The 13,023-nt window shown below is 43.9% G+C and overlaps 1 protein-coding gene across 1 annotated transcript; it reads right to left on the bottom strand.

The window, feature by feature from the left end:
- Window positions 1-10,029: 10,029 nt before the first annotated feature.
- LOC100987845 (CBY1-interacting BAR domain-containing protein 1) lies at window positions 10,030-12,028 on the bottom strand. Its single transcript, XM_008951990.4, has 2 exons — window positions 10,983-12,028; window positions 10,030-10,664 (listed from the first exon to the last, which is right to left on the bottom strand). Exons 1-2 carry the CDS (start codon window positions 11,262-11,264, stop codon window positions 10,056-10,058), a joined length of 891 nt encoding a protein of 296 aa, XP_008950238.2. The 5' UTR covers window positions 11,265-12,028; the 3' UTR covers window positions 10,030-10,055.
- Between the last annotated feature and the right edge of the window lie 995 nt (window positions 12,029-13,023).

The raw sequence follows: 13,023 nt of genomic DNA, 5'->3' as shown, positions 1-13,023 counted from the left end.
TCACTGCAAGCTCCGCCTCCCGGGTTCACGCCATTCTCCTGCCTCAGCCTCCCAAGTAGCTGGGACTACAGGCGCCCGCCACCACACCCGGCTAACTTTTTGTATTTTTAGTAGAGACGGGGTTTCACCATGTTAGCCAGGATGGTCTCGATCTCCTGACCTCGTGATCCGCCCGCCTCGGCCTCCCATAGTGCTAGGATTACAGGCGTGAGCCACTGCGCCCAGCCTTCCTTTACTTTCTTAAAAAACTTGCTCTCACTTTACTGTATGGAGTCGCCCCAAATTCTTTTTTGCACGAAGTCCAAGAACCCTTTCTTGGTGTCTGTATTGGGACCCCTTTCCGGTAACAAGGGGACATGGGAACTTTCTCAGTGATACGAATGTTCTATATCTTGATTATGCTGGTAGTTACACTGATGTATACATTTGTTGAAACTCATTGAACAATATACTTTAATTGGTGCTTTTTATTGTATGTAAATTATGCCTCAGAAAATTAATTTTAAAACATTTGGAAGCTGCTGGTCTAGTGGGTGTCAGGAAAATAATCATTAGGGCTACAATATTTTTGTTAAATGATGTCAATGAACAGAAGGAGCAAATATGTGTTGCTCTTCTAGTTGGATAAAATTCAAACATAATTTTAAAGGAAGCAGTAATACATTCACATGATTATAAAAGAAACAGAGGCTGAGTGTGGTGACTCATGCCTGTAATCCCAGCACTTTGGGAGGCCGAGGCGGACGGATCACCTGAGGTCAGGAGATCAAGACCAGCCTGACCGACATGGCGAAACCCCATCTCTACTAAAAATACAAAAAATTAGCCGGGCGTGGTGGCGGGCGCCTGTAGTCCCAGCTAATCAGGAGGCTGAGGCAGGACAATCGCTTGAACCCGGGAGGCGGAGCTTGCAGTGAGCCGAGATCGTGCCACTGCACTCCAGCCTGGGCGACAGAGCGAGACTCCGTCTCAAAAAAAAAAAAAAAAAAAAAAAGAAAGAAAGAAAGAAAAAGAAACGGTACAGAAGGGCTTATTAATGAAAGTAGATGTTCCCTTGGCTCCTCCTTTCTTAACCACAGTCCTGTTCCCTAGAACCATCCGCTTTTAATACATACAATTTTGTTTTCCTCTTTTTCTGAATGAAATAATGTCCTTTGGAGCAACATGCATGGAGCTGGAGGCCATTGTCCGAAGTGAAATAACCCAGATACAGAAAATCAAATACCGTATATTCTCACTCAAAATAGGAGCTAAACAGCAGGTACACATGGACATAAGGATGGAAATAATAGACACTGAGACCTCCAAAAGGGGAAAGTGGGGGAAGAAGGGTTAAAAAAATTACCTGTTGGGTACAATAGAAGCCCAAACCTCACCATTATGTAATATAACAGGTAACAAACCTATACATGTACCCCCCGAACCCAAAATTTAAAAATCAAAAAATTGGCTGGGTGCAGTGGCTCACGCCTGTAATCCTAGCACTTTGGGAGACCGAGGCGGGCAGATCACGAGGTCAGGAGATTGAGACCATCCTGGCTAACACGGTGAAACCCCATCTCTACTAAAAATACAAAAAATTAGCCAGGCATGGTGGCGGGCGCCTGTAGTCCCAGCTACTCAGGAGGTTGAGACAGAAGAATGGCGTGAACCCGGGAGGTGGAGCTTGCAGTGGGCCGAGATCGCGCCACTGTACTCCAGCCTGGGCGACAGAGCGAGACTCCGTCTCAAAAATAAATAAATAAATAAATAAATAAATAAATAAATAAATAAAATTAAAAAAATAAAAATTAAAAAATTAATTTTTTTTCTTTCGCCCAGGCTGGAGTGCAGTGGCCCAATCTGGTCTTACTACAACCTCTGCCTCCCAGGTTCAAGCGATTCTCCTGCCTCATTCTCCCAAGTAACTGGGATTACAGGCATCCACCACCACGCCTGGCTAATTTTTGTATTTTTAGTAAGAGACGGTGTTTCACTGTGTTGGCCAGGCTTGAACTTCTGACCTCAGGTGATCTGCCTGCCTTGGCCTCCCAAAGTGCTGGGATTACAGGCGTGAGCCACCGCACCTGGACAAAAAAGAAATTTTTGTTCCTCTTTTTCCCAAATGAACCAGAGTGTAAACTAGTAGATTTGGAAGAGTTGATCGAAGGCATTTAATTGCAATGTAAGCCAGAGAAACCAGAGGGCCAGTAACTTCAGCCTCTTGCTGTTGATCTCTCCATATTGCAATAGTAGCCTGTCTGATTAGGATGAGACACTTCCACATTCTGGAATTCTCCAGTTCCCCAAGTACATTATTGTTTATAACTTGAAAGGCACCTGATGGCTAAACCCTGAGTATTTTAAATAAGAACTTTGTAATGGAAACAAATTCTAATGAAAACATTCCTTAGGAAGAGCCAAAATGGCAAGTTCCAGGAATGAGGGAATTAAGGGAAAGAAATTTTTTATTGTGTAACTTGTTGGGATGCCATTGAAATAGCAAAATCTTGATGTGGAGAAAAGGAAATTCCTCCTCAGCACTTCCTTCTGAGAAGGCCCACTTAAATGAAAAAATATATAAATGAAAATATTACATGTACGTCTAGTAGGTGTTCATACTTGCCTTTAAAATAGAGAACACTGGGCCGGGCACGGTGGCTCACGCCTATAATCCCAGCACTCTGGGAGGCCGAGGCGGGTGGATCACGAGGTCAGGAGATTGAGACCATCCTGGCCAACATGGTGAAACCCCGTCTCTACTAAAAATACAAAAAATTAGCCAGGCGTGGTGGCGGAAGCCTGTAGTCCCAGCTACTCGGGAGGCTGAGGCAGGAGAATGGCGTGAACCCGGGAGGCGGAGCTTGCAGTGAGCCGAGATCGCGCCACTGCACTCCAGCCTGGGCGACTGAGCAAGACTCCGTCTCAACAACAACAACAAAAATAGAGAACACTGAGCCGTGGCCGTAAAGCTGCCTTATACAGTGTCCCACATGGTAAGCTTCATTTGTTTTTTTGTTTGTGTGTTTGTTTTTTGAGATGGAGTCTTGCTCTGTCACCCACGCTGGAGTGCAGTGGTGCGATCTGGGCTCACTGCAACCTCTGCCTCCCAGGTTCAGGTGATTCTCCTGCCTCAGCCTCCTGAGTAGCTGGGATTACAGGCGCTCACCACCATGCCCAGCTAATTTTTATATTTTTAGTAGAGACGGGGTTTCACCATATTGGCCAGACTGGTCTCAAACTCCTGACCTCAAGTGATCCACCCACCTTACCTTCCCAAAGTGCCGGGATTACAGGTGTGAGCTACCGCACCCGCAGGCTTCATTTGTTTTGTGCATTCGTTAGCAAACATTTTGGAGGGCCGTTTTGAAGCCAGGCACTGGACTAGATTGGGGAATCAGAGAAAAAAACACACAATCCCTACTCTCAAAGGACTTCGAGTCTAATGGGCGATATGTACACAAAATTATAACCGAAATAATAGTTATGTTCAAGGTGTACTGGTGCATTGTACGCATGTTGGGAAAGGCAGAGTAGCCCTGGAAAGGAGATAGCACTTGTCCTGGAACTGAGATCCGTGTCAAAAGCTTTCTTCAGAGGAAAGGGTGCACTTTGAGTAAGAGAACTATAAGGATTTCACCATTGAAAGAGGGGAAAAAATACGGTATGATAGTGAGAGATAAGGCTAGGAAATAGACAAGGTCCATGTATCTGTTACAGTTTTTTGGTCATAAGCAAAACAACTGACTTGGTGTGTTAGTCCCTTCTCACACTGTTCTCACACTGCTATAAAGACATACCTGGGCTGGGTGCAGTGGCTCACGCCTGTAATCTCAGCACTTTGGGAGGGCAAGGTGGGCGGATCACCTGAGGTAAGGAGTTTGAGACCAGCCTGGCCAACATGGTGAAACCCTGTCTTTACTAAAAATACAAAAATTAGCCAGGCATGGTGGCACGCACCTGTAGTCACAGTTACTCAGGAGGCTGAGGCAGAAGAACTGCTTGAATCCAGGAGGCGGAGGTTGCAGTGAACTGAGATCACACCATGGCACTCCAGCCTGGGTGAAGGAGCAAGACTCCATCTCCAAAAAAAAAAAAAAAAGATATACCTGAGACTAAGTAATTGGCTGCCTGAAGCCAATTAAATCTCTTTTCTTTATAAGTTATCATTATCAAATCATAATGCTTCAAACTAAATGTATTCTCTCTGTAAATGGCACCAACTTCCAAACAGACGCCCAAGTCAGAAACCCAGGAGCCAGCTAAGACTGTACGGGATTGTACAGGCTGTACAGACTTCTGTATCTTGGGAGGCCTCAGGAAACTTACAATCCTGGTGGAAAGCAAAGGGGAAGCAAGCACGTCTTACGTTGCTGGAGCAGGAGGAAGAGAACAAAAGGGGAAGTGCTACACACTTTCAAAAAAACAGATCTTGGGAGAACTCTATTACAAGACAGCACTAGGGGGATGGTGCTAAACCATTAGAAACCACCCCATGATCCAATCACCTCCCACCAGGCCCCACCTCCAACCCCTGAGTGGGGACACAGGGCCAAACTATATCACTTGGGTAATATAAACAAGAAGGGAATTTACTGGAAAGATGAGTGGCTCACAGAACTGACCAGAAGGCTAAAAAACTAAGCTTGGAAATAGGATCGAGGGCTATGGGAGAACTCTAGTTAGCAGGAACAACTCAACTGGCAGAGTGAGTGCCAGTTATGAACAAGGAAGTGAGATGATCAGAAATGTCGATTATATATATATATAATTATTATTTTTTCTGAAACAGAGTTTCGCTATTTTCGCCCAGACTGGAGTGCAGTGATGTGATCTCAGCTCACTGCAACCAGAAATGTAGATGATAGATCGTCCTGGTTTAAGCTGGAGGATGGATTGAAAAGGAGCAAGAATAATATGAGGAAGACTTGTATGAAAACTCTTGCATTGATTAAGGTGGAAGATGTGAATGCTTGAATTTGGGAGGGATACAGTGGGATACAGTTGGTAGGATGGAGAGGAATACACAAATACAGGATTTTAGGAAGCATAATGAACCAAATGACCAATTGAATATGGATGGTAAAGTGTGGAAAGGAGTCTTGGCTGGCTCCCAGGTTTCTGACTTGGGCATCTGTTTGGAAGTTGGTGCCATTTACAGAGAGAATATATTGAGAGGATAGTTTGAAGAACTGTGATTTGATAGTTGAATTTTACATGTTTCTCATTTAGAATACATTTGGAATTCCTACATGGATGGGTCTACTAGACAGTCAGATATATGTGAATATAGAGAAGGAGAAAGATCTGAGCTAGAGAGATTGGGAGATGTAAATGGCCCTTGAAGTGATGAGCATATACAGTATTTTCCAGGTTTGAGTATAGAGAGTAAGAGAAAAGGAATGAGAAAGATCACACTCCTAAAATAGGGCAAGGCTGGGCGCTGTGGCTGATGCCTGTAATCCCAGCACTTTGGGAGGCTGAGGCGGGTGGATCACCTGACGTCTGGAGTTTGAGACCAGCCTGACCAACACTAAGAAACCCTGTCTTTATACTACAAACACAAAATTAGCTGGGTGTGGTGGTGCATGCCTGTAATCCCAGCTACTCAGGAGGCTGAGGCAGGAGAATCACTTGAACCCGGGAGGCGGAGGTTGTGGTGAGCTGAGATCTCGCCATTGCACTCCAGCCTGGGCAACAAGAGTAAAACTCCTTTTCCAGAAAAAAAAAAAGAAAAGGTAAAAGCCTGGGTGTAGTGGCTCACGCCTGTAATCTCAGCACTTTGGGAGGCTGAGGTGGGCGGATTACGAGATCAGGAGATCAAGACCATCCTGGCGAACACAGTGAAACCCCATCTCTACTAAAAATACAAAAAGTTAGCCGGGTGTGGTGGTGGGCACCTGTAGTCCCAGCTACTCGGGAGGCTGAGGCAGGAGAATGGCGTGAACCCAGGTGGCGGAGCTTGCAGTGAGCCGAGATTGCACCACTGCACACTCCAGCCTGGGCGACGAGCGAGACTCCCTCTCAAAAAAAAAAAAAGTAAACAGGAAGAGATACACACAGAGACCAAGAAGGAGAAGACAAATAGGAAGAAAATCAGAATAGTATTATGTAAACCAGAAACCTCATTTGTAGTTTGATGAACTCTCATTGTAAGTTATATCAACCACAAATTATTTTTAACGGTTTTACTGAGATATAATTTTTTTTGTTTTTTTTTTGTTTTTTTTTTTGAGACAGAGTTTCGCTCTTGTTGCCTAGCCTGGAGTGCAATGGCTTGATCTCAGATCACTACAACCTCCGCCTTCTGGGTTCAAGCGATTCTCCTGCCTCAGCCTCCCAAGTAGCTGGGATTACAGGCATGCACCACCCCGCCTGGCTAATTTTGTATTTTTAGTAGAGCCAGGGTTTCACCATCTTGGTCAGGTTGGTCTTGAACTCCTGACCTCAGGTGATCCACCTGCCTTGGCCTCCCGAAGTGCTGGGATTACAGGCGTGAGCCACCGCACCCGACTGATATAATTTTTTTTTTTTTTTTTGAGACAGTGTTTCACTCTATCACCCAGGATAGAGTGCAGTGGCGAAATCTTAGCTCACTGCAACCTCCACCCTCTGGGGTTAAGTGATCCTCCCACTTCAGTAGCTGGGACCACAGGCATGCACCACCATACCCAGCTATTTTTTTGTATTTTTAGTAGAGACAGAGTCTCGCCATGTTGCCCAGGCTGGTCTCGAACTCTTGGACCCAAGCGAACTGCCCACCTTGGCCTCTTTTTCTTTCAAGTCAAATGATTTTGTTAGACTATGTTTTGGTGTTGGTCATTCTGGATCACCATTTTCAGATACAGTGTGATTTTTAAAATATGCTGTATAGTTTTTTGTTTGTTTTTTAGAGATGGGGTTCTTATACTGCCAAGGCTAGACTCCAACTCCTGGCCTCAAGTGATCCTCCCAAAGTGCTGGGATTACAGGCATGAGACGCCCTGCCCGGCCATCTTACATAATATTCTTAATGCATTTTAGCTTTTTATGCACCAATATATTAGAGTGTTACTCTATTTATTTTTTATTTTTTTTATTTTGAGACACTCTCACTCTGTCACCCAGGCTGGAGTGCAGTGACATAATCACTGCTCACTGCAGTCTTGACTTCCTGGGCTCAAGCAATCCTCCCACCTGAGCCTCCCAAGTAGCTAGGACTAGAGGCATGTGCCACCATGCCCAGCTAGTTTTCAAAAAAAAATTTGGGGCTGGGTGCAGTGTCTCACACCTGTAATCCCAGCACTTTGGGAGGCCGAGGCAGGCGGATCACAAGGTCAGGAGTTCGAGACCAGCCTGGCCAATATGGTGAAACTTCATCTCTACTAAAAATACAAAAATTAGCCAGGCACTGTAGCATGCGCCTGTAGTCCCAGCTACTCAGGAGGCTGAGGCAGAAGAATCGCTTGAACTCGGGAGGCGGAGGTTGCAGTGAGCCAAGATCACGCCATTCCATTGCAGCCTGGGTGATAGAGCAAGACTCCATTTCAAAAAAAAAGGTTTTTTTTGGGCCAGGCATGGTGACACATGCCTGTAATCCCAGCTACTGGGGAGGTGAGGCAGGAGAATCACTTGAACCCGGAATTGGAGGTTGCAGTGAGCTGAGATCACGCCACTGCACTCCAGCCTGGGTGAAAGAATTAGACTTCGTCTCAAAAAAAAATTTTTTTGGCGGGGGCAGACAGGTTCCCACTATGTTGTCCAGGTGGTCTAGAACTCCTGGCTTCAATCAGTTTTCCTGCCTTGGCTCCCCAAAGTGCTGGCATTACAGGTGTGAGCCACCACGTCAGGCTAGGCTCAATTAATTTTTTAACTTCACAGAGCTTCCTATTTTGTTGTTTTTGTGTAGTGTTAAAATCACAGTGGTTTGCTTTCTGAGATTTCTTGGCTTTGTCTTCTTCCCTAGTACTTTTATCTCTCTTTCCTTTCTGTTTTCCCTACCCTGCTCAGTTTTTGTTCCATTTCTAGAAGTTTCTCCCCAGTGTGTGAACTTGTCCTGGAAGGGATCCATGGTTGGTTATTATACAGAGCTTATAGGGTCTAGACTGTTCAAGCCTGGGTATACCTTCAGACTGTGGGATCCTTACATGCAATTGCTATTGGAGTGAAAAAAACCCTTTTGGTTTCAGCTGTTGTTCTCAAATTGGCGCTTAACACTCTCTAGTGAATACCAATTTTCTTCTTAGGTCTGTCAGATACCCCATTGCTTCCCTCTACTGTTTTTCCCACATGGATGTCAGTATCTCTTGGGTTGTCCCCACCTCTTTGCAATTTCAGGTTTATGAGTTAGTTCATCACCCAGTATGTTGTAAATATTGTTCATGGGTTTGGAGTTTTGTCCTCTAATTATTCTGTTTTTACGTGGGGATTTTAGAAGATCTAGAAAGTATGCCACCGTTACCACCCTGCCATCTTCCCAGAATCTTGGTATATACTTTCCTTGCTTCTAAAAGGCCTAATACTATGGCTTCCATCTTGGGTGCACTCTTTCTGTCAGATCACTTGCTCTGGTTGCCATGTTGGGAGAATACTCTTGGGAGGATTCGGCCCGACAGAGAACCAAGGACTCCAGCCGACAGTCTGTGAGGGACTATGTCTTCATCTCCCACAACCAAACAGTGGTCATTCCTCTCAGTAGATCCTCCCCAGTCAAGCCTTCAGGTGACTACAGTCCAGCCTATAGCTTGACCACAAACTTATAAGAGACCGTGAACCAGAATCATCCAGCTCAGCTGATCCTGGATTCCTGACCCCCCAGAAACTGGGAGATAATAAGTATTTGCTGCTTTTTTTTTTTTTTTTTGCTTTTGAGAAAGTCTTTATTTTTCTGTTATGAATAATTGAATTTTCTAATTATCCCAAATGATTTTATAAATTCCATAACTTTTATATGCCTGCCTGGGATCCATGAAATAAAAGTATAATTCCTTACCAAAAGAGAAGCATCATATACACTGAAAGTCTCCATGTTTTATATTTTCAAAAATAAAAGTGACTGTATACCCTTTTATTAACTATATGGTAGCTTGGTAAAATTTTTATAGAATTTTTAATGATCTATGGTGTTCTATGATGAGGCAACATTCCACCAAATTAGCCTTCCAAAAGTTGCAGTATCATCTATAATTATGACAGCAGTTTTGTTTTAAAACCAGAGTCAGACTGAATGTGGCTTTTTTACAGCTGAAATTTATGCCTTATGTGTATTCATAAAACACTGATATCTTAGTGTCACATTATCTTTACTCTTTGATTATACTCTTCTTGAAAAGTAAATTTACTTATCAAATGATAAAGTTTTAGGGAAAGTTAAAAAAATTTTTTTTTCTTAAGGCTTCATGGAAGGCCGGGCACGGCGGCTCACACCTGTAATCCCAGCACTTTGGGCGGCAGAGGCGGGCGGATCACGAGGTCAGGAGATCGAGACCACGGTGAAACCCCGTCTCTACTAAAAATACAAAAAATTAGCTGGGCACAGTGGCGGGCGCCTGTAGTCCCAGCTACTCGGGAGGCTGAGGCAGGAGAATGACGTGAACCCGGAAGGCGGAGCTTGCAGTGAGCCAAGATCCCGCCACTGCACTCCAGCCTGGGCGACAGAGCGAGACTCCGTCTCAAAAAAAAAAAAAAAAAAAAAAAAAAAAATGCTTCATGGAATAGAATTACATGTAATCAGAATGACTACATAAGACCCTTTTCTGGTAATGAAAGCATGGAGTCTTAACCAAAAAGCTAAGCAGAATTGTTAGATCCTTTGGTTTCTGTCATAATGCACTATTGGAACTTCAAGTAGATATAGTACACTAATATGAAATACTTTGAAATACACCATCTTTTTAAAAAAGGCACTTACACAAAAATGTAACACTAGGTAGGATGTTGAAATGACTGGTATGCAATATTTTTTAACGCCTTCATTTTTGGTCAGCATAAGTTTTCTTTAAATATTTTTCTGTTTCCAGTTGGACTTCACTTTGAGGCTTAACATATCAAAGTGAGTATAAAGTTCTACAATTTAGTCATTGTGGATTTTATGTCATTTATGATGAAAATGGAAATGTGTAGTTAAGAAAATTTTCTTCTTCTGTAACATCTAACTCTTCATCCTCATCATCTTCTGCTTGTTGATCCTTTCTTAGTCGACAAGTGGATACCTGTCTTGTTCCAGGTACACACTTAGCTGACAGTGATCTCTGAAGAGGTGACTTTGAATTCGCTCTTACAGTATCTAAACAAGATGAATAATCTGGTGCATACAGAGAATTTCGGAAAACCTCTAAATCTTCATCTTCATCAACGTTTTGTATATTCCGGTAGGCAGCAGTGTAGACCTCTAAAGCTTTGTCGTGAAATAACATTTCGATTGTGATAAATTCAGAAAATATAGTCTTTATATCCTTCATTTTCTGCCTTTCAAAGTTGTTAATAGTTTCCTCCAGATGACGACTTGTTCGGCTAGCATCCATTGCAGTTCTCTGTAATTCCGTTTCTGCCTGTGAAATAACATGTCGATCAGATGGGTTTCGCTGACGTGTTCTTTCTAACTGAGTTAATTGCTTAGCTTCTCGATTCCTTGCTGTGAATGTTGCTTTGAGGTCATCCCGTTTCATTTTCACAATGGTCCCATAAGCTTTCAAGGGTTCAACTACCTTGTTTTGTTTTGTTTTTTTGAGACGGAGTCTCGCTCTGTCACCCAGGCTGGAGTGCAGTGGCGCAATCTCGGCTCACTGCAAGCTCCGCTCCCCAGGGTTCACGCCATTCTCCTGCCTCAGCCTCCCTAGTAGCTGGGACTACAGGCGCCTGCCACCTCGCCCGGCTGATTTTTTGTATTTTTAGTAGAGACGGGGTTTCACCGTGTTAGCCAGGATGGTCTCGATCTCCTGACCTCGTGATCCGCCCGCCTTGGCCTCCTAAAGTGCTGGGATTACAGGCGTGAGCCACCGCGCCCGGCCCAGGGGTTCAACTACTTTGGCTTCAAGTCTTTCAACCTCTGCTTGTCGATAATCCTGAAGTTTGGCAAACTCATCAGCAAAATTCATCAGGCCCAGCTTTAAATGTGGGGTCTCTGTAGCAGCATACGCATTGATTTCATTCACCAGGTGGTCTGCTTTGTCTCTCAGCCTGGCAGTTTTCCGCACATAGGCAGCGAAGATTTGGCACAGTTCTCCAAAATGCTTCTCCACATTTGAGACAGCTATTTGCAGTTGTTTCGTTTGAGCGTTCCGATTTTCCAGGGTGCACCTCATCATGCTGCCTCGCGCACGGCAGGGGACCTTGCGGGGGCCCCGTATTTGCTGCTTTAAGCTGCTAAATTTGGGGTAATTTGTTACCCAGTGATAGATAACGAATGCACCTGTGAACAGATGATCCCACCTTGTGGTCCTAGATGTCTTGCTGCCTTTGATGGTGTTTTTCTAACTTTTTTTTTTTTTTGGACATTTAAAATATACAGTAAAGTCAAAAGATTACACAGTGAGCACCCACATACCCACTACCTAGATTCTACCACTCACATCTTTCTGTGGCTTTTTTCTTTTTTCTTTTTTTTTTTTTTTTTTTTTTTTGAGACGGAGTCTCGCTCTGTCTCCCAGGCTGGAATGCAACGGCATGGTGTCGGCTCACTGCAACCTCCACCTCCTGGGTTCAAGTGATTCTCCTGCTCAGCCTCCCGAGTAGCTGGGATTACAGGCGCCCACCACCACACCTGGCTAATTTTTGTATTTTTAGTAAAGACGGGGTTTTACCATGTTGGCCAGGCTGGTCTCAAACTCCTGACCTCGTGATCCGCCTGCGTCGGCCTCCCAAAGTGCTGGGATTACAAGCGTGAGTCACCATGCCCAGCTGGCTTTTCCATCTCTTGATGTGCCATGGAGAATAAATCCATTCCCTCTCCCAAGTGATAGTCCTTTGACTGCTTGGAGATGAGTGTCACGACTTCTCCAAATCTCCTTTTTTTCCCAAACCCTTCATTTCTTGCCCTTGCCCTGTACTCCTGCTGCTGTTGGTTTTTAGCTGGATTTGGCTAAAGGAAAGCACTGGTGGAATCTAGGAGGGAAGCGGGAGGACACCAGGATATTGTACCTGCCTCATTCTGCCCTGGGTAGTATTTCCAGCATTGGCTACATCTCCTCTATGGCAGCATTACCAGCCTGACAGGCCTGCCATGGTTTCAGCTTCTACAAGGTCATTCTGGCTTCTAGGCCCTAGTAATACCACTTCTTTGCTTTGTTCCTTCAGCTAAGGTATAGTAGTGTCTTCCCACTGTTGATAATCTCTAGACTGCCTCACCTATTCATCTCCTCCATCAGCCATGCAATTTATTTCCTGTACTAAATTTCCTGTTTCCAATACTTAGAATGCTTCCTGTTTTCCTGGTTAGAGTCTGACAAATACAGGGGTATACCACATAATTTTTGAGGAAGATATATGTCATAAGAGGACACCTGTAGTGCTTACCACAATCATCTGTGATTTCTCCCAGAGACAGGAAATCATGTTGCATGAATTTATGTTGTCTTATCTGTGCCCTGCTGTCCACATAATGCCTGGAGGAATGAGAAAAGCCCTCTTTTCAGAGGTGCATTGTAATTAGAAGTAAAAAACTTACAATAATATTTTGGAACATGGTATAGTAGTGAGTTATAAGCGTAGGAAAGGAAGTGGTGTTTGGAGTGATATCCTATAAATGAGACTAGAAGAAACTTGACAACCAAGAAAGATTTAGATGTCAGAGGATTAGATTTTGGTCAGGCAGATGAATGAAAAGCTAACTGTATGTTGAAAATCTCCCTTCGGTTAGAAAAAATTAGGACTAGTGATGATGAAATGCAAATACCAGTAATATTGTATGACTCGTTGCTAATGTTTAAAAACAACAGGGAAATCAAAGTATCATCCATCAGTTGTGTTTCTCATTGTATGACATAGATTAAATCTTTCATTTGCTGTTATTTTTGTAAATATCAACGATGTGTCATTGTGATATTCCTACGCCCCCCGCCCCCCTGA

The sequence above is a fragment of the Pan paniscus genome, chromosome 16 (assembly GCF_029289425.2).
Source record: "Pan paniscus chromosome 16, NHGRI_mPanPan1-v2.0_pri, whole genome shotgun sequence".
Lineage (NCBI taxonomy): Eukaryota > Metazoa > Chordata > Mammalia > Primates > Hominidae > Pan > Pan paniscus.
The sequence above is the reverse complement of the archived record's forward strand: the minus strand, read 5'-3'. Positions and strand labels throughout refer to the sequence as shown.

Bases quoted from the DNA above. Each gene is read 5' to 3' on its own strand.
- LOC100987845 (XM_008951990.4), bottom strand. From the start codon at position 11,264: ATGATGAGGTGCACCCTGGAAAATCGGAACGCTCAAACGAAACAACTG. The intron at 10,665-10,982 runs GTAGTTGAACCC...AAACAAAACAAG, and splicing joins TTGAAAGACTTGAAGCCAAA to GTAGTTGAACCCTTGAAAGC.